A 22,238-nucleotide genomic window follows, 5' to 3' on the forward strand; every position below is an offset into this window, starting at 1 on the left:
GTTGTTACAGTTTGATTGTTTACTCTACATTTTAGGCCCATTGCACACAGGGCCGTCCACTTGCAGTATGTCCCTTATGCACCCGGTAGGGACATGTGCAGCATCCAGTCCCACTGCAGGCAGCGTGTAACACTATGGCGGGCAGCGGCTGAACACTGTAGCAAGTGGTACCAGGGTTTAGGGCCCTGTCCATTCAGGGATAAAGGTCCGAAACATATGAGACCCTAGCATTATGTGTATATGTATGTTTTATTCAATATTTAAAATAAAAATCAGAAATGATTTGTTTATTGTATTGATGGTATTGCATTCCTATTATTAAATAAATTAAATGGAGTAGACATATGTATTGATTGTGGACCTGAAAATAAGAAATTTTGCCTAAATGTTCTCCACAGTAGTAAGGCTCGGTTCACACTTCGGGGGCGACTTGTGCATTCCCAAGCACCACGACTTCGGAGCGACTTGCAGGGACTTCACATAATGGAAGTCTATGCAAGTCGCTCCAAGGTCGACCCGAAGTAGTACAGGACCCTTTTTCTAAGTCAGAGCGACTTGTGTCGCTCCTTTTAGAACGGGTCCTGTAGCAGTCAATGGACCGCGAGGGAGCGCGACTTGTCAGGCTGACAAGTCGCCTGACAAGTCGCGCTGGTGTGAATTGGGGCTAATGCAATCCTGGCAATATCTGTATTTACTAATTTAACAGAATACTAAATATTTGTTGAAATGGGCCTATAAAAACAGTTAACACCCTCTCTGCTTAATTAGATTTCAATCCAGTAAAGGAAGTGTTTATTTTTCATTCACACTTAAAAATTAAATGTTTTTAGTGGTAAGCTCACATTTTCCATGCAATGTAACTTTATAAGGAATGGAATTTTGCTCCAATACAAGATAGCACCAAGTATGTCCAAACTGAAAAAAGGTGATTAAAATAAGTGCATGATGTCAGAAATGTCCATTTTATGTTTTAACTCCTATCTGTTGCCATCAACATTTACAAAGAAATAAAGAAAAGTGAAAGATAAGCCAGAACTCTACATATCCAGATGACCTTACTTTTTAACTAGATTATTTCATACACTTCACTAAAAATTTATAAGAAAAGGATTTAGTGTTTAATGAGGCTATAGAAGAGGTAAGCCAAATTCCCCCATTTTTTTATATATATCATTAAATCATACATTTTGTCTCGTTGGATAACACACTAAAAGAAGAGATCAGGCACAGCAAGTTCACATGAAAAATGAAGCAACTTCATCTTCCTGAAATACCTCCATTGGTTGCCATGTGAAAGCAAGCTTAAAAAACAGAAGGAATGAGAGACAGAATATGATTAATGAAGTGCAGGAAGCTACATTTACTACATTTGCAATGGAAGAAAAACATTAACAAATACCTGCATAATGAGACCATCTCTTGTACTAATTATGTATTCTCTACCTGGGTCCAGACTCTAAACTTTTGTTTGGCAATTCACTTTAGTTCATCCTGGTAAAAATATTAAGATAATAAAATACTGAGCTCTAGAAATGGTACATAGAGCTAAGTCCACAAATTTGACATTTATTTCCTGAATGTAAAATAATTGCAAAAAAATTGTGAATGGCATAGTCCACCAAAAACTTTTGACAAATCAGTGAACGTATGTAAGTATGAAAACTTACTGCATTGCCAACTGTCTATAATAGTACTGTAGTTTAAAGAAATTCGGACTATTTTATTTGATATAGCATTCAGTTTTTTTTAGTAATTTTTTTTTTAGTAACCTGGTCAAAAGCTTTATATGTGTTTGAGCACTTAGCTGGGTAAGGATAGAGAGCATGATCTGTGCAAGCTGTATGGTAAAACTAGGTCTTTGTTACTTAGAGTACTTAGAGAGAGGGTAGTGTTGATTGATTGATGAACCTAGTAGCCTTTAGGATAAGATACAACGAATGGGGCCACATGCAGAAAAATTAACCAGACAGAAATTTAAACTGGCTAAAGTTAACTGGTTAAAGTGGTTGCAAACCTCTCAAATGAAAAGTGAACAAGGCATACCCCTCTATAGTGTGTACTTGACTCAATCCAAAGCTTCCTATGTTATCTGCATGAGTCACTTGCGACAGGTTATGTCGACACCACAGAATCTTGGGAGATGGCTCCACCCCCTCTCCAGCACACAGAAGGTGATTGCCAGCCTCAACTTTGGATATTTCTCTATGAGCCTGTGTAGAGGGGGATGTGTCCATTCTCTCCTATCAAGTCTCAGATTACACTCAGCTCCCTGCCCAATGATGTGCAGTGTGTGACATCTGATCCACACCTCCTGCTTTTTAGAGCTCAGAAATAGCCTTTGATCTCAGTGTTTTAGAAAGCAGTAGAGAAGAAAGTGCTGCAGATAAACATATACAACTTATGTAGGAGGTTTTGTTTTATTTCTTTTTACCACCTGAGGCTAGTCACTTCAGTGGGCATCTATAAGGATTCTCAGCCATTTTAATTTAATTGTATTACAAATACACTCTACTCTGAGTGCATTAGTAGCCAGTTTGGATGTTTGGTAAGCTGAAATCGTATTTCATTTTTGACTTTATTAGGTCTTACTTAATATTATAGTGTATGAATATATGTACATGAATATGTGGCTTAGTAAATCTGTGATCAAATGTTTATTTCTGTCAGCATATAATGATATTTAAGTACAATTAGTCATGTGCCTATTAACTGTTCCCCTAAAATAATTTGTATTGGTATTTCACTGTGTAGAAATATATTAGCTGTTTGAGCTAAAAAGAAGAATAGAAGGTGATATCCTAAAATGGCAAATTTATTCCTAGACTTGGCTTTTATGTATGTATGTGAATAGCGCCAAGGGCAGCACTTTGATTAGTCCTTACCTACATTTGCTACACATAAAGTCGTTTGTTAGGGCTCTAATTGTTATTCATTATACTGTATATCGTGTCATACTGTCCTCTGAATAATACGGGCATATTTTACAGACACATATTTCGTTAAAGTATATTGGATAAAAATGTGTGAATAATCAACATAGACAATGACATAAAGCCATCCACAGCACTTGCCATAGCAGCTTACAAACATAGACCTGCTGTTTAATATCAGTCTTTTCTTTTTATCCTCCTTTTCTATATAGGTGTCTTTGGAAAACACTGTGAATTAAATAGTTATGGATTTGAGGAGCTTTCCTACATGGAGTTCCCCAGCCTGGACCCCAACAACAATTACATTTATATGAAATTTTCTACCATTAAACCCAATGCATTACTACTGTACAATTACGATAACCAGACTGGGGACACAGCTGAATTCCTTGCTTTGGAGATTGCAGAAGAGAGGATGAGGTTTTCCTACAACTTGGGCAGTGGAACATACAAGCTAACCACAATGAAGAAAGTTTCAGATGGACATTTCCATACGGTTATTGCACGCAGAGCTGGAATGGTAAGGATTTTTTTTTTCTATTGTCATTTTACAGCATTTAGTAGACAAATATATTGCATGCAGTGTGTGTATGGTACTTTGTTGAAAATTGTGTTGATTTACTTTAGCTGTATACTTTGTTAGTTGTAGTTGCATAATGTGTGATTTTTTTTACATTTTACACTTCTGTGTTGACAATCTACTATGATAAAGTTGTAAATTTGCTCAGTTTTCTAAAGCAATATAATATAAATAACATCTTTGACAATTATGAGGTCTGATGACCCTCGTGCATGCAAAATTACCCAATAACAGTGCATGAAATGACAATTATCAATGTATTGTCAGTGTTAGGTCACTTGTAGTCCTTCCAAGGTGGCTGAGGCACATTCTGTAATAAAAGAGCAGGTAATGGTACCCATGGCCTCTTTCCTGGCTCTTATCCAGTAGGCCATGGTTTTTCAATATTCAGGTTTGAGCTTTATTAACATTTTGGATTGACCGAAAGCACTGTAGTTGTTCAATAATGAAATGAATCCCCAAAAATACAGAGCTCTAGGTCAATCGAAAATGTTAATAATCCTCAAACCTGAATATTTAAGAGAAAAAAAAGGGACATTTTAACTTTCTTATAGAATACCTTTGTGTGCACAATTATTGGGCATCTCACTTGTTTATTTTCATCTGTTAAAGTGAGAATAACAAACACACAACTCAAAATTTATGGACATTTTAAAAGAAAAAAAAAATCAGTGACCAATGTAGCCACGCTTCTGTTCAATAACAGTCATAAGCCTTTCAATTATGGAGTCTGTCAGTTTTTTGATCTGATGACAATCAACTTTTTGTGCAGCAGCAACCACAGCCTCCCAGACTCTGTTTAGAGAGGTGTACTGTTTGCCTGCACCGTAAACCTCTCATTTAAGAAGGGTTCACAAGTTCTCAATGGGGTTTAGGTCAGGTGAAAAAGAGGGCTATGTCATTATTCTTTCATCTTTAAGGTCTTTACTGGCTATCCACACAGTGGAGTACTTCAATGCATGCGATGAAGCATTTTCCCACATGAATATCATGGTCTTCTTGAAAGATGCAGACTTTTTTCCTGTACCACTGCTTGAAGAAAGTGTCTTCTAAAAACTGGCAGTAGATTTGGGAGTTGATTTTGAGTTCATCTTCAACCCGAAAAAGTCCAACTAGCTCATCTTTTTTAATACCAGCCCATACCAGTACCCCATCTCCACCTTGCTGGCGTCTGAGTCGAAGTGGAGCTCTGTGCTCATTACTGATCCAGCCATTACTGAGGCCCAACCATCTGGCTCCGTCAAGAGTCACTTTCATCTCATTAGTCCATAATCCTTGGAAAATTTGTCTTCATATATTTCTTGGCCTAGTCTTGACCTTTCAACTTATGTTCAAGGGTTTCAGCCTGCCTTACCTTAGCCATGTCTCTGAACACTGAACACCTTGTACTTCTGGCCACTCCAGTTAGGTTGCAGTTCTGGAATATGACAGCACTGGAGTATAATGGGTTCCTGGTAGCTTCAGGTTTGATTCTTCTCAAATCTTTGGCAGTTAATTTGCATCTTTTTTTCTCAACATGTTTCTTGCGACCCTGTTGACTATTTGCAATAAAACATTTGATGGTTTTGTGATCACACCCCAATATCTTAGCATTTTCCAGAGTGCTGCATCCCTCTGAAAGACTTTTTACAATTTTTGACTTTTCAGAGTCAGTTAAATCTCTTTTTTGGCCCATTTTGCCTGAGGAAAAGAAGCTGCCTAATAATTATGCACACCTTGTGTTGATCTCCTTAGGCCACACCCTCATTCCTTACACAAATACACATCACCTGATTTGCCTAAATCCAGTAAGCGTTTAAGTTTATACAGCTTGAAGTTGGACAATATGCATAAAAATGAGGATTTAGAATACTTACTTGCCTAAAAACTGTGCACACAGTGTATATGCAGTAAAGCATGCTTGTTATACTCACTGTGGAACCTAAGGTGTTCATCCTCTGCATTGTGTAAAAAGGCTGTTTGATCCTGTCTTCTCTGATCCTTCCCTTCTTTTACTGTCCCCAATATATCTGCTGATAATATGGAGCTTTAGAGGCACTCTGCACATGCTCAGTTTGGTGTGTATTGCTAGAGAGTTTTTTTTTTTTTGTTGAAGGGTACATGTAATCAGCGCAGAGTCAATTAGCACTGTCCAGACAGAGGGTAAGGGGTCATGCAGCTTCATAGGACAGTCTGAGGAGAATGAAAACTCCTCCTACAAGCTTTAACTAGTGCTTGGCTGGACACTGCTGGAAGTCACCAAAGCTCTATATACTGCTGATGAGAAAAGGTGTTTAGCAGTTTTTAGTTACTAAAATAATTGCATTTCCATGTTCTGTGTACTGTGGGAGACCATATATAGTGAATGCAGGGTCCTGGGTTTGGTAACACTTTAAAAAATGACAATGTCATCGCCAAATAAACAGGCCCATAGTGGAAATCTGGAAATTGCTCTTGTCCATAAGGGTTAAAAAGGTACAGGAGCTGAGGTGGTTGTATATTTTAATAATACATTCATACAGGTCATTAATAAAAGGACAATAAGAACTGTATACAATAAGAACAAGTTTGTGTGGTTAGCTAGGGTGGTACTATTAATAATTTCTGTTATGCATTGAGTAGAGCATGTATGTATGTGCAGTGCAATTGGAGAAAGCACACACATTGTGGTCAACGTTCATGTGTTCACAAATGCACCAATGTACACTTAATTATGAGATAATAAAAGACAGTATTCTGTTTTATTTTAGCTTGCAGTCCATATTGAAATCTATGGAGATTTCTAGGGACAGCCATTGAAAAACCTTAAGCTGTCCTGGATATTAGAAACAATTCATAATTAGGTATCTATTACCCACAGTACACTAATCCTTCCATTTTACAGTTTCTTAGCTAGTGTTAGTATATTCTAATGTGACAGGTAAAGATATTTCTACTTCTAATATTGAACTCAAAATGACTGCTAAAGGTTTTGGCATATCATCAGTCTTTTGCAAACATCTATTATTATCACTGAAAAAATAAAGAACAATTTTGAAGTATGTTTAAACTTATTAGAAGGTACTGACAATAAATGTAAAGTCTTCGGACATACTGTATGTTAGACATTTATGTGGAACTTGGCATATTAGCCAGAATTAGCTATGTGCAGCTTATGAGGCTTCACATTGTAGCATCCTATGGGGGCAACACATCTGGGTTTTCACCTCCTAAAACCATGTAATAAAATAATTTAAAATGATTGTATTAGGCAAAGTTCTTTTCCCTTGCTCCTTCCATTCATTCTTCCCATTCCTTCTGGCTTTGTTAAAGCTGTCTCACTGCCCTAAACACTTTTACAATGTATAATGGGAATATTGTAAGAAGGGCTTGGGAGGTCAAGGAAGAGCTGCATACAAAGGCCACTTTCCTTAAAGCTAAACTCCAATCATACAACTAAATACATAGTTAAAATGCATGTATGCAATTTGCCTTATCATAGGTGTGCGCAACCTATTGCTGAAGCTCAAACACAGGTGTGTCTACATATATAAAGTATGACTCCGGCACATGGATTACCCAATGTAAGAGAAGAGCGTAAACACTTCTCTTATGGCAGAGCCGGTAATAGAGCGATTTTTGCCATATTCCTGCCGGCGCACAGAGCGATAATATTAATGTGCAAAGGGTAATTAGGGTGTGCCCAGGCACATTTAGCACACCCTGTGTGCACGCCTGTGTGACTTATCTTGTATTTCTGGCCAACTACCCTGAGATGTACACAGCCCTGCAAGACTGTACAGTCAACCTGGTGACCTGATGACTTTTCCCTTTCTCTACTGCAGTTAGGTGACATAGACAGATCACCTCCCTTTTTTCAGCCTGTGACTGCACAGTGAAGGAGCATCAATGGATGGATATAGCTAAAATATAAAAACAATAGTAAGCACTCATTTTAATGTGTCTTGACTGCTTTGTACTGCTACTGCAGTGCAGTCCAGACATCTGGCTAGAGTTTGATCATTACTAATACTTTAGCTGGTAAACGATTCATTAGAAGTGTAGGATTTATTGGTTATAGTTAGCTGGAGATTGAGTAAGGTTACAATTTTTCATTGGAAGGACACCATTTATTTAATTGTACAAAAACAAAAGCTGGGCTGTGATAAATTGTTACTGAATAGTGAATAATAAATAATATTGTGAATACAAAAGTGTTAGATTGAACAATAAAGTACTAAGTGAATACACCACATATAGTCGAAACGATAGATTAAGATAAATATAATGTTGAAAGTCAAAAATCAGTGAAGAGTTAATTGGATTCCAACCATAAACAAAATAAATGTGAAGTAAGGAGTAAACTTCCACCACCAACACTGTGTATCCACCACCACACGGAAAACCTGCTTACCAGAAGGAGAGACCCCCAAAGGGTCAAACACGCCAGAGGTAAGTAGATATTATGGTGACAAGTGGACCTCTCCACTGTAGCTCTTTAAATGATATTTAGCTTGGCACCGGTTGCTGATCTTACTCTTGGCTCTTGCAAGCTCTCCCAGTCTTTTAGACTGGTTCCCGCAGCCTCCTCTCTAAGGTGTTTTGAGCTGCTGCTACCATTCAATGTGGGGTAATAGCCTTGCATTACATGTGGCCCCATCCAAAAACTGGAGGTTCAGGGAGAGGAGAGGAGAGGAACACCGAAGCAAACCAGAGCAAGGACTCAGGCCTGAGTCCTTGCTCTGGTTTGCTTCAGTGTAATAATATTATTTATTATTCTCTATTCTGTAACAATTTATCACAGCCCAGCTTTTGTTTTTGTACTTATATATGTTGTGGTATCTCACTGTAAAGTTGCAGCTTTTAGAGTTCTTTGTGCTATTTAGCGCAGTTAAGTTTGATTAATTATTTATTTACTTGTGGCACAGGGCACCATGGGGTTAATTTGCAAAAACCTTACAGTATGAATTCTGTGATTTACTGTGCATTGGTTTAATAATTTCTGTAGAAAAATTACTCATTCTTAAAACTTACATTATCATCTCACATTATCAATACAAATATCATATGTGGTATGTCTTGTAGTATTTTAACAAAGCATATTTTTAAACTCATTACTGAAAAGTCTATGTAAAATTAAATAAATGCAGATTGCCACAGCGGTTATCACTTCTATTACTAAACAGTGAGTGAGTTGTGAGTTTCTGTGGGGTGTCTACTGAGGAGAGCAGAAAAATGAGTCTCTAAAGTTGGAGATAAAATACTGGTTCGTGACATAAAATAATGCTTTTTTTGAAAAATAGAATTTTATAGAATTCTATAAATATCTACATGATATCTGTGTTTGAAAATTTGATTTTTTTCATGGAAATAATTTCACAAGGTTAAATTATTGCAGTTTTAATAACCCACACACCTTAATAAACTGGCCCTCATATAACTTAAAGAGGAGTTCCAGCCTGAAAAAAAATTTAGATAAAAATACCCCCGGGACAGTCAGGGCTAGTGCATTTCAGAATGGATAGCCTCTGAACTGTCCAAGGTCACACTTACCTTTTAGAAGAAATACTTACCTTGAAAATTTCTTGTCTAGCGCTGTCACCTCAGGTGTGGGCACCTGAAGCCAGGGGCGTCCTCTTTGGCATCCTCTTCAGTCCCAGAATGCCCTGCACCAGCCCCGCTCGTGAGTTACGGCACAGCTTCTGGGCAGGCCCAGAAGCTGTTTAGCAGGGAATGACGCGCCTGCACCGGAACTAACGAGTGGGGCCGGTGCAAGCGCATTGACTCCTGGGAGCGATGATGTTCAGCTCCCAGGAGTCAACGCAAGCAGGAAGTGATCACAGAGGGAGGAAGAGGAAGTAAGGTAAGTATATTTTCTTTAAAAACAAGGTAAGTGAATAAAAAAAATGTAATTATCCCATTGTTTTACAGGTAATTTAGAGCAAGCGGACAGTGAAAAAAAAAATTGTCAGGGTGGAACTCCGCTTTAAGACTACCCCATTCAAGCCGGCATAACAGAGGGGATTCTATAATAAAGTTGAAAAAATAGTGTTAGAGATAACTGATTCTCCCATCAAACATACATATTTAAAAAATGCTGAGTTATCACATTTACATTACATTTGTAATGTAATGCATGTTAAACAATCAACAAACTTACCAAAGAATTGTAATTCTGGAGTGCATCATCATGATTAATTAATACCACTTTCTTGCGAGCAAAAATATTTAAACACGTCTTACACTCTTTACTTAGGTTATGATAAATCTGTTGCTTTAACCTTATCAAATGGTGTTAGGAAAACACAACCCTTCAGTTATTCTGAAGACACGCTGTATTCGCTTCCATCTACATTGATCTATACCATACATTTCATGTCACTGTGTGGAAGACAGTTTGCTTTTCTCTCTACTTCCCAGTGCTATGGATGGTGAAAATGGAAATTCCATCTACTGTTTGCTAGAATGATGCATACCATGTCATGATCTTACTGTAGATCCTCTGCTTTTAGCACCACCTAATGGCAGTGAAAAGAACTACCTAGTACTATAATCAATCCCCTGTAGAAGTTAAAGTATATCTAAACCCCCAAAACATGTAATATATTGCAACTACTCTAATCCCTTTTAGAAGTTAAAGCATATCTAACCCCCAAAAATGTAATATATTGCATATATTACCAGTTAATAGATTGAGACAAACCTTTAAACAATGATAAGGGTGCTTGCAATAGTCAGCTTTTTCAAATTATTTACATAAAACCTTTATTCCAAAAGAAAAAAAAAACTATCAAACTGTAACTTCCTAAAAATGGTTTGCTGGATTTCAGCCTTAATTTGTTAGTATAGTCGATCTACATTTGCTTATGAATCTAACAGTACCCTCTCTACAAGTGGACAGCACTGCTGTCCAAGGGTGGCTCCAAGTCTGACTTTACCCTAAGAGAGGAAGTATGTTACTAGTTGTATCATCAGATAAAAAGTAAGGAAAAACACTAGGTAAAAATAAAGAGAAAAGACCAAAAAAAGAAAACGAATGAAGCCACCACATATAAGGACCGGTAAGCTATTATTTTTTAGGTTTTTGGGTTTAGATATGCTTTAACCATAAACACCAATAGGGAGGGATATCCAAAGTAAAATATATAAGATTTTATATTTGCATATGTTCTATATTTAAACTATAAACAAGATCTAAGCAATTTGTTTTAAATTTTAGCTTCACATTGGATGCAAACTTAATGGTATTGATTTTTTTAAATGAGTAGTGAATGCTCACTTTTCAAACCAATTTTTCCCTTATCTTAATGCTTAAGCTGAAGGTGCAAATAAAATAGAAACCTTATACTTTGCACATGACTGGGTTTTTTAAGTAAACACAGCTTTACCCTGTTAACTAATCTACAGTGGGTATAGAAAATAATCAACCCTCTTTAAAATAATCACATTTTGTTTCTTTGCAGCATAAAATGAACACAGACATAGTTTTTGTTTTATCCAGCTGTATTTACTCAGTGAAACTTATAACATCCAAGTAAAAGATTTGACACCAAAATGTCAGAAAAAAAAAAAACTCAAAAAAATCAAAAACAGAATCAGTTGGAAAAAGGATCACCCCCTTGTGTCAGTATTTTGTTAAACCACTTTTTGCTTTAATTATAGCCTTTAGTCTGTTGGGATATGTCTAACTTTGCACATCTAGACTTTGCAATATTCGCCCACCCTTCTTAGTGGAACTGCATCAAGTTCAGCTAAATATGATGGCGACCGTTTGTGGACTGCAGTCTTTAAGTAATTCCACAGATTTTCAATGGGGTTTAAGTCTGGGCTCTGACCAGGCCATGCAAGGACATTCACCTTTTTTTCCTTCAACCACTGTGTGTCATTATCATGTTGGAAGGTAATCCTTCTACCCATTGACAACTTTCTGGTAGAAAGCAGCAGATTTTACTCAAGAATTTCATGGTATTTTATCCCATTCATTTTTCCTTCTATCCTGACAAGTGCTCCAGTCCCTGCTGCAGTGAAACACCCCCATAACAGGATAATACCACCTCCATGCTTTACTGTAGGAATGTTGTTATTTGGATGGTGAGCTGTATTGGTGTTGTTTGATGTTGAAGCAGTCTCATCTGACCATAACACCTTTTTCCATGGGACCTCAGAATCTTCAAGGTGCGTTTTGGCAAAGTTCAGTCGTGACCACATGTGGCCTTTCTTGAGGAGTGGCTTTTTTCTTGCAGCCCTCCCATACAAGCCACATTTGTGGAGAATTTGTGATATTGTCACATGCACACAATGACCACTCTTTGTCATAAATTCCTGCAACTGCTTTAGAGTGGCTGTAGACCTCTTGGTAGCCTCTCTTACCAGTTTCCTCCTGACTCTTTCATACAGTTTGGATGGACGTCCTGATCCAGGGAGGGTATGTGTTGTACCAAATACCTTCCACTTCTTAATAATATAATTCACTGTGCTTATAGGCATTGATAAAGCCTTTGAATTTTTTTATATCCATCTCCTGACTTGTGCCTATCCACAACTTTATCCCAGAGATCTTTTGACACTACCAGGGACTAAAATGCTCCAGAAAAACTCTTTTAAGTAATCAATATGACCACAGCTTGTCACAGTTGAAAGTCAAATGGTTTTGTGTGCCATTGAGATGGTGATTAGCTACACCTGATTGAGTTTACAGATCATTTTTCGGAGGGGGTGATCCTTTTTCCAATTCAGTGATTCTGTTTTTGAATTTTTGAATTTTTTTTCTGACATGTTGGTGTTATATCTTTTACTTGGATGTTATGAGCTGCACTAAATTCAGCTGGATAAACAAAAAACGGTGTCTGCCTTCATTTCTGGCTGCAGAGCAACAAAATGTGATTGTTTTAAAGGGGTGATTCTTTTCTATACCCACTGTAAGTTAACATTTGACTTACAAAGAAACATTATATTCTCTGTTGATAAATTAACAACAATAGTTCAACACATATGAAAAAAATTAAACAATACTCCAGCTTAAAAAAAATAAAATCTATTATCCAAGGTTTGCCTTACCAGTTGAATGACACTTAGCATCATTCTGTGAGCTGAGGCTGTCATGGACCTATAGACATGTGCAGGTCCTTATATTCATAAGTTAGCCTAGGCTCACAGGAGAATGCTTCAGAGAGAGGCAATACAGCACATTGTGCCTCTCTATAGCAGCCTTCCTCAACCTTTTCAACACAGAGGAACCCTTCAAATAATTTTCAGGTCTCAGGGAATCCCTGCTAAAAATGACTATATTTACAACTCATGATACATTAGTGTGATGGTCAGTGGGATGAATGCTCCTTACACTTGTGGACATTGGGAAGAATTACCTTCTTCCAGATAGCTAAAAAGATCAATGGTGTCAGGGAAACTTATCTTAGAGGCAGAAATAGCTCATTGCTCGAAGAACCCCTAGCAACCTCTGGAGAAACCCTAGGGTTCCATGGAACCCTGGTTGAGAACCACTGCTCTATAGCGTTCAGGGCCTGCCTATTGCTGAAGGAAGATAAATAGAATCATGATGTCATATGACTGGACCAAATACATCAAAGCAAGACTGGATTTGTGCTTTAAATGAGATATAGTGACGATCTTAAGTCAGCATCTGGAAATCTATTTTTCTGACCTGATTATTCTGAACAATGCAGCTACTAAAAAATGCAAAAAAAAAAATTTGATATTAAGCTATTATTTGGAAGTGGAATAATACATCACATATGTCTTCACTTGTCATTGAGATGCATTTGTTCAGTACAGTGCAATGTAAAAACATTCTCCCATGATTTGATTAATCTACAGAAACTACTTAATAGCTGTGAGTAGTGTCCACAGCGTTATATAGTTTATTTCCATAAATTAAGTTTGAGATGATTGTAGCCATATTAGTGCAAAAGCTGTAGAGTACTGTCCGTAATACATTTTTTATGTGTTCTAACATCCAAATCTTTAGAGCAAGCTTTCAGGGAGTACCCCTTCTTCAAGGTCTTGCAGTACTAAGGATCCATGCACACTAGGCGGATGAAAAACTGCCTGAACCTTTGACAGAAAAAGCAGCATAAAAAACACTCGTAGTAGCTCATATTTCACAGGAGTATATACAGTTTATGGGCATTTACTTCTAAAGGCGTTTTTTCTAAAACATTCCCCTCTGCTAATTTTTCACTATAATCACTGTACACCGTTACTGTATTATAATCAAGGTAGCAGTTTTCTGCCTAAAAAAGCTTCTCCCAAAAACGCACTGGTGATGGGGTTTATTTAGCCTGAAAATGCTCCTCAACAAATATGCCTGTCGACACCCATATGTGCATGGACAAATAGGCTAACATAGAGTTGCCTAAACAGGCCGAAGCAAAAAAATTCCAAAAGCCTGTATAAGCAGCATTTTAATGCCCAGTGTATGAAATAACAAAGGGAGAGGCGCCTCTAAGAGTAGACTGTAATACACTTTAATTCACAGTTAAAACATAGGCAACTCTCATGAAGTAGAAGATAAAAGAGCACATCAGCTGGAGAGGACAGTCAGGATGAGACTTTGGTGAACGTGTGGCCATCCGCTGACACGGCAGCGCCATGCAAACTGCTCCTTACTGGTCATGGTGAAAGCTGTGCGGAGGATGGTAGTCCGGAACGAGGCTTGGGAAGCAGATGGTGTGGCAGTGTAAATAGATGACATCACCAGGATGCAACGCGTTTAGGAGCGTGCGTGTTGCAAGTAGTCCTATACTAAATTTATACCATGGCAGAGGAAGAAGAGACCCGCCACCCCCATTTTAGTTGCAAGACAAATGTATAGTGAGCCTCCTTGCTGCAGTGCTTCTCTACCCTAAATCCTTTCACATGTGTGGTTTGGCTGTACTCACCTATAACTTGTATAGTTAGTGAGATATGTCAAAGTGCTATAGAATTGGAGGAGGGAAGAGTCATACAGAGGAAAGGGGTTGTAAAGCTGTTGGATAATGGATAATGACTTAGAAAACTGAGGTCCACATTTAGTCTCTTTGTCTCAAACAGAATTACCATTCTTAGTTCAAATATTTTCAGTTTCTGAGTAGCTTTGAAGTTCCCTTTAAGAACCAATACATTCAGTTCTTCCATAGTGTGGTCTATTTGTAAGAAATTATGTGCCACAGATGTGCAGAAATCATCTTATGTTCTTTAATGGTAAACGTGTTCTTTAATGGTATACCTGTGTAAATTCATTAGATATGTGCATGATGAAAAAAATTGTTTAGAATTAGTTTAGAATTTAAATTAAATTGGTTTAGAATTTAGTTTTAAATTAGTTAGTTTAGATTTGTTAATCTAGTTATTTAGTTTTGTTAAATTCGGTTGATTCATTTAATTCATATTTGGGATTCGTATTCAGAATTTGTTCTATGTAGAATCAATACATTTTGAATCGATCTAATCAACATTTTTAGATACAAAATATGCAAAGTGTTCTAAATATTAAAATTAGTATCTTTCAACATTTTACTATGTACCATACTGTGCAGAAATTTTAGCCAGCTGAGAAAAAAATATTGTCAAGTGCAAATGATTTAAATATTTATATTTTACTGGTTTCTTTTTATCAATTTAACACTTGCAAAGTGAATGAACAAAGAAAAATCTTCATCAAATGATTACAATGACTCATTAAATCATTAAATATCCGAGACTCTGAATAATGAAAAAATGTTCTAAATATATATTTGTTACTTTATAATCAGAATTTATTTTCCTGTTGCTTAGTGTATGTCTGAGGTTGGGTGATTGCCTGAAAGCCAACATTGGAAGACATGAATGTTGCGGGGTTTTAGAGGGAAATTAAAAACTAAAAAAGGCAAGGACTGTTGTAAGCATCCCAGCTAGTATTATAGTTTGCTGAAGCTGTCATTGTCACCTTTGCTGGGCAGCTTGTCCTGCATGTTAATGTGGGGAGAAATATAAATAAAAATGTGTAAAATTAAAATAAAAAAAAGTATGCTATTATTAGGTATATTAGCCAAGTGATAAGCCAATGATTCATATAACTATTGCTGTGGCATAAATGTTTATTTTAAAACAAAATACGCAAAATTGTGTGCAGCCTACAAGAAAAAAAAATGCCACCTAAAGACATATGTCTGTTTTTTTTCAGCTTGCCCTCTGGCTAACACAGTGTATTTTCCACACCAAAATATGTTTTAGCCTGAAAATGCAATTATTTTTTATTTTTATTTTTTTGCATTCAGATTTTTATTTTTTTTCAGAATGACTACATTTCAGTTTTTCTGCCACATACAATTTTGTTGAATGTAACATGATTTCCACATGTACAATTTTTTTAGTATAAGTCTGTCCTCAACCCACAGGATTTCAAACCTGTCATTTCCTAAGGTGCAATGGGAGTTTGTGGAAATCTGGTAAAAGCATTAAGTTGTCATTGATGAAATATTACAGATTAGACAAGGATAGACAGAATGTGAACAGGGAAATGTAACAACACAGCACATATTAAAAAAATGTCACAATCACTTTCAAATATTATCTGTGTCATTTTTATGTTATGTGTGTAAACATATCATCAAAGCCTATTTGCTTGGATCTAAATGATAGAGTTAAATACAATTTAAAAATAACGTTTTTAAATAACAAAATAGGGTTGATATTTTGTAGCAGCTTTTTAAACCGTGTCCACTGCATGTTTTATTGTTCTCTACTCATGAGTTGGCTTCAATCTCATTATAATTGATTTTTTCATTGTGTCCTTAGGTGAAAGAATTGAACTTGGAATATTACATTCTAATCTATTTTTAAGCTGGAGAATGTGGCAAATGTATTGCACATCAATATATTTTGCAAAAAAAAAAAAAGTGCCATAGCTTATTGCTACAAAGGACTGTGACATTAACGTTATTGTGAATTATTAACCATTTTCTGACTGCATAACTTGCATATACGGTGGCAAGGCAGCTCTCCTATGCAGGATCACATACCTAGTATGCGATCCTGCATTTCCGGGTCTGGGGCGCGCATTCGCGCCATCAGCAACCCACTCCAGCTGTAATTACAGTGCATTCGGGAAGTATTCATAGCGCTTCACTTTTTCTACATTTTGTTTTGTTACAGCTTTATTCCAAAATGGATAAAATTCATGATTTTCCTCAAAATTCTACAATACCCCATAATGACAACATGAAAGAAGTTTGTTTGAAATCTTAATTATTAAAAATAAAAAAAAACAAATCCTATGAACATAAGTATTCACAGCCTTTGCCATGACACTCAAAATTGAGCCCAGGTGCATCTTATTTCCACTCATCATTCATGAGATGTTTCTACAACTTGATTGTAGTCCACCTGTGGTAAATTCAGTTGATTGGACATGATTTGGAAAGGGACACACCTGGCTATATAAGGTCCCACAGTTAACATTGCATGTCGAGCACAAACCAAGCCATGATGTCCAAGGAATGGTCTGTGGACCTCCGAGGCACAGATCTGGGGAAGGGTATGGAAACATTTCTGCGGCATTGAAGGTCCTGATGAGCACAGTGGCCTCCATCATTCGTAAATGGAAGAAGTTTGAAACCACCAGGACTCCCGGCCAAATTGATCAATCAGGGGAGAAGGGCTTTAGTCAGGGAGGTAACCAAGAACTTGATGGTCACTCTGACAGAGCTTCAGCGTTTCTCTGTGGAGAGAGGAGAAACTTCCAGAAGAACAACCATCTCTGCAGCACTCCACCAATCAGACCTGTATGGAAGAGTGGCCAGACCAAAGCCACTTCTCATTAAAAGGCACATGACAGCTTGCCTGGAGTTTGCCAAAGGGCACCTAAAGGACTCTCAGACCATGAGAAATAAAATTCTCTGTCTGATGAAATAAGGATTGAACTCTTTGGCCTGAATGGCAAGTGTCATGTCTAGAGGAAACCAGGCACCACTCATCACCTGGCCAATACCATCCCTACAGTGAAGCATGGTGATGGCAGCATCATGCTGTGGGGATGTTTTTTCAATGGCAGGAAATGGGAGACTAGTCAGGATGGATGGAAAGATAAATGCAGCGATGTACAAAGACATTCTCAATGAAAACCTGCTCGTTCTGGACCTCAGACTGGGGCGAAGGTTCATCTTCCAACAGGACAACAACCCTAAGCACACAGCCAAGATAATGAAGGAGTGGCTACGGAATAATTCTATGAATGTCCTTGAGAGGCCCAGCCGCAAAGCTCAGGCTTGAACCTGATTGAACATCTCTAAAGAAATCTGAAAATGGCTGTGCACTGACGCTCTCCATCCAACCTGATGGTGCTTGAGAGGTCCTGCAAAGAAGAATGGGAGAAACTGCCCAAAAATAGGTGTGCAAAGCTTGTAGCGTCATACTCAAAAAGACTTGAGGCTGTAATTGGTGACAAAGGTGCTTCAACAAAATATTGAGCAAAGGCTGTGAATACTTATGTACATGGGATTTTGTTTCATTTTTTATTTTTTGTAAATTAGAAAATATTTCAAACTTCTTTCACGTTGTCATTATGGGGTATTGTTTGTAAAATTTTGTGGAAAATAATGAATTTAATCAATTTTGGAAAAAGGCTGTATCATAACAAAATGTGGAAAAGTAAAGTGCTGTGAATACTTTCTGGATGCACTGTATACACAGCAGGAGCTGATCTGCGGGTAGCACAAACATGATGTCTGCCAGCACCTGCTGATGATTAGGCAGAGAGCCAGGTCTGCGTATGTAAACAAGGCAGATTGCGGTCGTTAACCTTTTGATCTCTCCTGATGTTAACCCCTTCCCAGCTAGTGTCATTAGTACAGTGACAGTGCATATTTTATAGCACTAACCACTGTATTAGTGTAACTGGTCCTCAAAAATTGTCAAAAGTGTCAGTTAGTGTTCAATTTGTCCGCAGCAATATCACAGGTCCGCTATAATTTGCTGATCGCCACCATTACTAGTAAAAATAAAATAAAATAATAAAAATTGCATAAATATATTTCATAGTTTGTAGACGCTAAAACGTTTTTACATGTTTGTTATATGTTTTAAAGCAGAAAGTAAAAACATTTTTTTTTTTGTTTAACCACTTCAATACAGTGCACTTTCACCACCTTCCTGCCCAGGCCAATTTTCAGCTTTCAGCGCTGTCACACTTTGAATGACAATCGCGCGGTCATGCTACACTGTACTCATATGACATTTTTATCATTTTTTTTTTACACAAATAAAGCTTTCTTTTGGTGGTATTTAATCACCGCTGAGTTTTTTATTTCTTACAAAAAAAAATAAAAAGCGTGGCACTGATGAGGTGCCACTTATGGGCACTAATGAGGTGGCACTTATGAGGAGGTACTAATATGCTGCATTGATGGGCACTGATAGGCGGCACTGATAGGCGTCACTGATGGACACTGATGGGCAGCACCATCAGTGCCCACAATCAGTGCCCATAGTGCTGCCAGTCAGTGCCTATCAGTGCCTAAATGAGCAGGCACTGATGAGCACTGACTGGCAGCACAGTGGGCACTTATTTTGGGCACTGATGTTGGGCACTGATGGTGGACACTAATGGTGGGCATTGATTGGCACTTTATTTCACTTTCGTGTATTTAGGGCACTGATGATCGGTGCCCTGATTACCTGTCTTTGTCTCCCCTGTGAGTAGGAGCCGCTGATCGGCTCTCCTCGCCTCACACTCTGACAGTGTGAGGCGAGGAGAGCTGAATAACGGCACTACCTCATTTACATGTGACGGCTGTGATTGGACACAGCAAATCACATGGGTAAAGAGTCAGGTCATTGACTCTTTACCGAGATCGGGGTTGCACCGTGTCCTAGCAACATGGCGTGGCCACGATGGCCGCTATGCGCGCCCCCGCGGGCGCGCAAGAGATGCAGTTCTGGTGAGCCATCATATGACGGCGTCCCAGAGCAATGGATGCACCGCTCCGCTATCATTAGATGGTGTGCGGGTAAGAAGTGGTTAAAGCAGAAACAATTTTAAAAAACTTAGCGTTGATAAAATACCACCAAAAGAAAGCTATATTTGTGGGGAAAAAAAGAGCATACATTTTATTTGGATACAACGTCGCACAACTGTGCAATTGTCAATTAAATTAATGCAGTGCCGTATCAGAAAGAAATGGCCTGGTCATGAAGGGGGCTTAATCTTTTCCAGAGGTCAGGTGGTTAATACATGCATACACTGCACAACATTGTAAACTCCTGGAAAATACCTTAAACAAAAATGAAAAAAAAAAAAATTCAGGGGGGCTGTTTTACTTGTCAAAGGATTTATTTTTCTGTCAATACAGTTCTGAAATTTTAACAGCTATGGACAGCACGAGGCAGGATACTTGATTTTTCTCTGTTGAAATTTAGTAACACTTACAGGTCTCCTCCCCACCCTATAATTAGACAGTGAAAGAGCAGCAACACATAGATGAGCTTGGCTCTCTGTCACTAGCTCTCTCCTATCAGCATGCTCATTGAAGTGATTGGTTCTTTGTGATGCTTCTTCTTTGCTTAGTCTAGGCTTTACTGTACAGGGACTGTAAGAGGCTAAAACCAAGTAAAATGCAGTCTGGTTGCAATAAAAAATAAATTTAAGGATGTATTTTGGAATACAGAGTTGAATTAATTTGTGTGTTTTATATTTTCCTGGATTTCAGCCTTAATTGGGAAAATAGATATTTGGATATTTAATTTACACTACAAACATGTAGTTCTTTAACCACTTGCCGACCGTCTAATGTACATGTATTGCGGATGGTCGGCTCTATTGTGCGAAATCACATACCTGTACGTCATTTCACGCAATATCCACTTGGGGGCACATGTGCCGCCGGAGGTGCGATAGCGTGCTGATTGGATATAAAGGGAGCCAATCAGTGAGTCCAGCGGGCCTGATGTCCGCCGGCCACCTGCGATTACTTCCGAGACAAGCAGAACTCCGATTTGCCTATGTAAACAAAGCATATCGCCGTTTTGACAGGGTAGAAGATAGAGATCTTGTGTTCCTGCTAAGCAGAAACACAGATCTCTGTCTTCCCCCAGTCAGAGCAACCCGCACACAGTTAGCAAGAACTCCCTAGGGACACATTTAACCCTTTTATCGCCCTGATGTTAACCCCTTCCCTGCCAGTGCCATTAGTACAGTAACAGTGCATATTTTTAGCACTGATCACTGTAAAAATGTCACTGGTGCCCAAAAAAGTGTCAGAAGTGTCAGTTAGGGGTCTGATTTCTCCACTGCATGGTCACAGTCCCGATAAAAATCTCAGATCGCCGCAATTACTAGTAAAACAAAGGTACAAAATAAATAAAAATGCATAAAAATATCCCATAGATGTGATAACTTTTGCAATAAAATAAAATTTGAGGCGCTGTATAATTTTGAATCACAAAGTGCTAGAAGATGGTAAGTGAATAAATAGTGTGATTAAAAGTCAATTAATAAAACTATGATAAAAAAACAATTGTATAATATCAAATAATAATAAACAAAATATAAAGGTCCATAACAATATCAACAATTCACCACAAAAGTGCCAAGTACTCAGTAGTCTTCTTTTAAAAGGGGCTAGTGCTTGTTGCTCCCTCACCCATTGATAAAAAGGGTCACTCACCAGTAGGCTACGGGCCTCTAGGACCCAACTTGCTTTTCTAATGATCCAATTGGGATAACCTCCTTTATGATGCTGCAGAATCACTGGATTGCCCCCTTGGGCTGGCAATAGAGGGTAAAGTGCTTGTTCCACAACAGGTGGTAGAATGGCAAAACGTGCCCCAAAAAAATATATAAAAGCTAGTACATGGTACTCACATATCTATGTGCCATCAAGCGGCACCCACTCTAAACAGCTATAGATGTCCGGAACGCCGCTCAGTCACAGCGTGCGTTCCAGCAAAAGCAGATTTGACGAAACCGGAAGTATTGTCACTGGATGATCCTCAATCTAATAACGTTTGCGCAAACCAATCAATAGACGCTTATTGGGATTTTCTTTTTACCAAAAAATATGTAGCAGAATATATATTGGCCTAAATTGATAAAGAAATTTGATTTTTAAATTATTTTTTATTAGATGTGTTTTATAGCAGAAAGTAAAAAATCAGAGAGCAAAAGAAGGAAGGTATTTGGCGCTGCCTGAGGGTAAATAAGTATAGTTGGTGTGGGTGGTAAATGTACACAAATCAAATAAATCGCAATAAATCATAAAAAATACAACACAGTAAATATCACATAATAATAAATTGTATCTAAAGTGACATCGTGCCAAAAATGCAATGTAGGATAAATCACAGTGAACCCCAAGCAAAAAAAAGGGTAACAACGTGACGGATAATCCTATGAGATGAAACAACCAATAAACTCTATGGTGGCTATGGTTTGCCAAAAAGTGTAAGAACACTATAACAGTGACAAAGTGCACAAGTGCAAATTGAAGTGAGCCCCAAACAAAAAGGGGGAAAGATACAACAATGTGCAAGTTAAAAAAAATTACATATATAAATATAAAAAGTATATATAACAAGCATAAGTGACTGTGTAAAAAGTCACCCTCTTACCAACATATAGGTGATTCGCGTGATAAAAGACATATAAAACAATCAGGTGGGAAAATTATAAAATAATTAATAAAGTACAAAATGAAAAAGGGCAAAAGTGCACTTAAAATGAATAGTCCATAATATTAAGAGGGCTAGTTCCACAAAAAGTCCCAAAATCCAGAATGTATGGTAAGGGTCTAGGAGGT

The 22,238-nt window shown here is 37.7% G+C and overlaps 1 protein-coding gene across 1 annotated transcript in view; it reads left to right on the forward strand.

The window, feature by feature from the left end:
• Positions 1–22,238, forward strand: part of FAT4 (FAT atypical cadherin 4) — a 333,326-nt gene that overhangs the window by 289,547 nt on the left and 21,541 nt on the right. The window contains exon 11 of the mRNA XM_082261525.1: positions 3,143–3,450. Within this exon, the coding sequence (XP_082117651.1) occupies positions 3,143–3,450 (308 nt within the window). The remainder of the gene's footprint in view (positions 1–3,142; positions 3,451–22,238) is intronic.

This window comes from Pelophylax lessonae, assembly GCF_965119305.1.
Source record: "Pelophylax lessonae genome assembly, chromosome: 1".
NCBI classification, from domain to species: domain Eukaryota; kingdom Metazoa; phylum Chordata; class Amphibia; order Anura; family Ranidae; genus Pelophylax; species Pelophylax lessonae.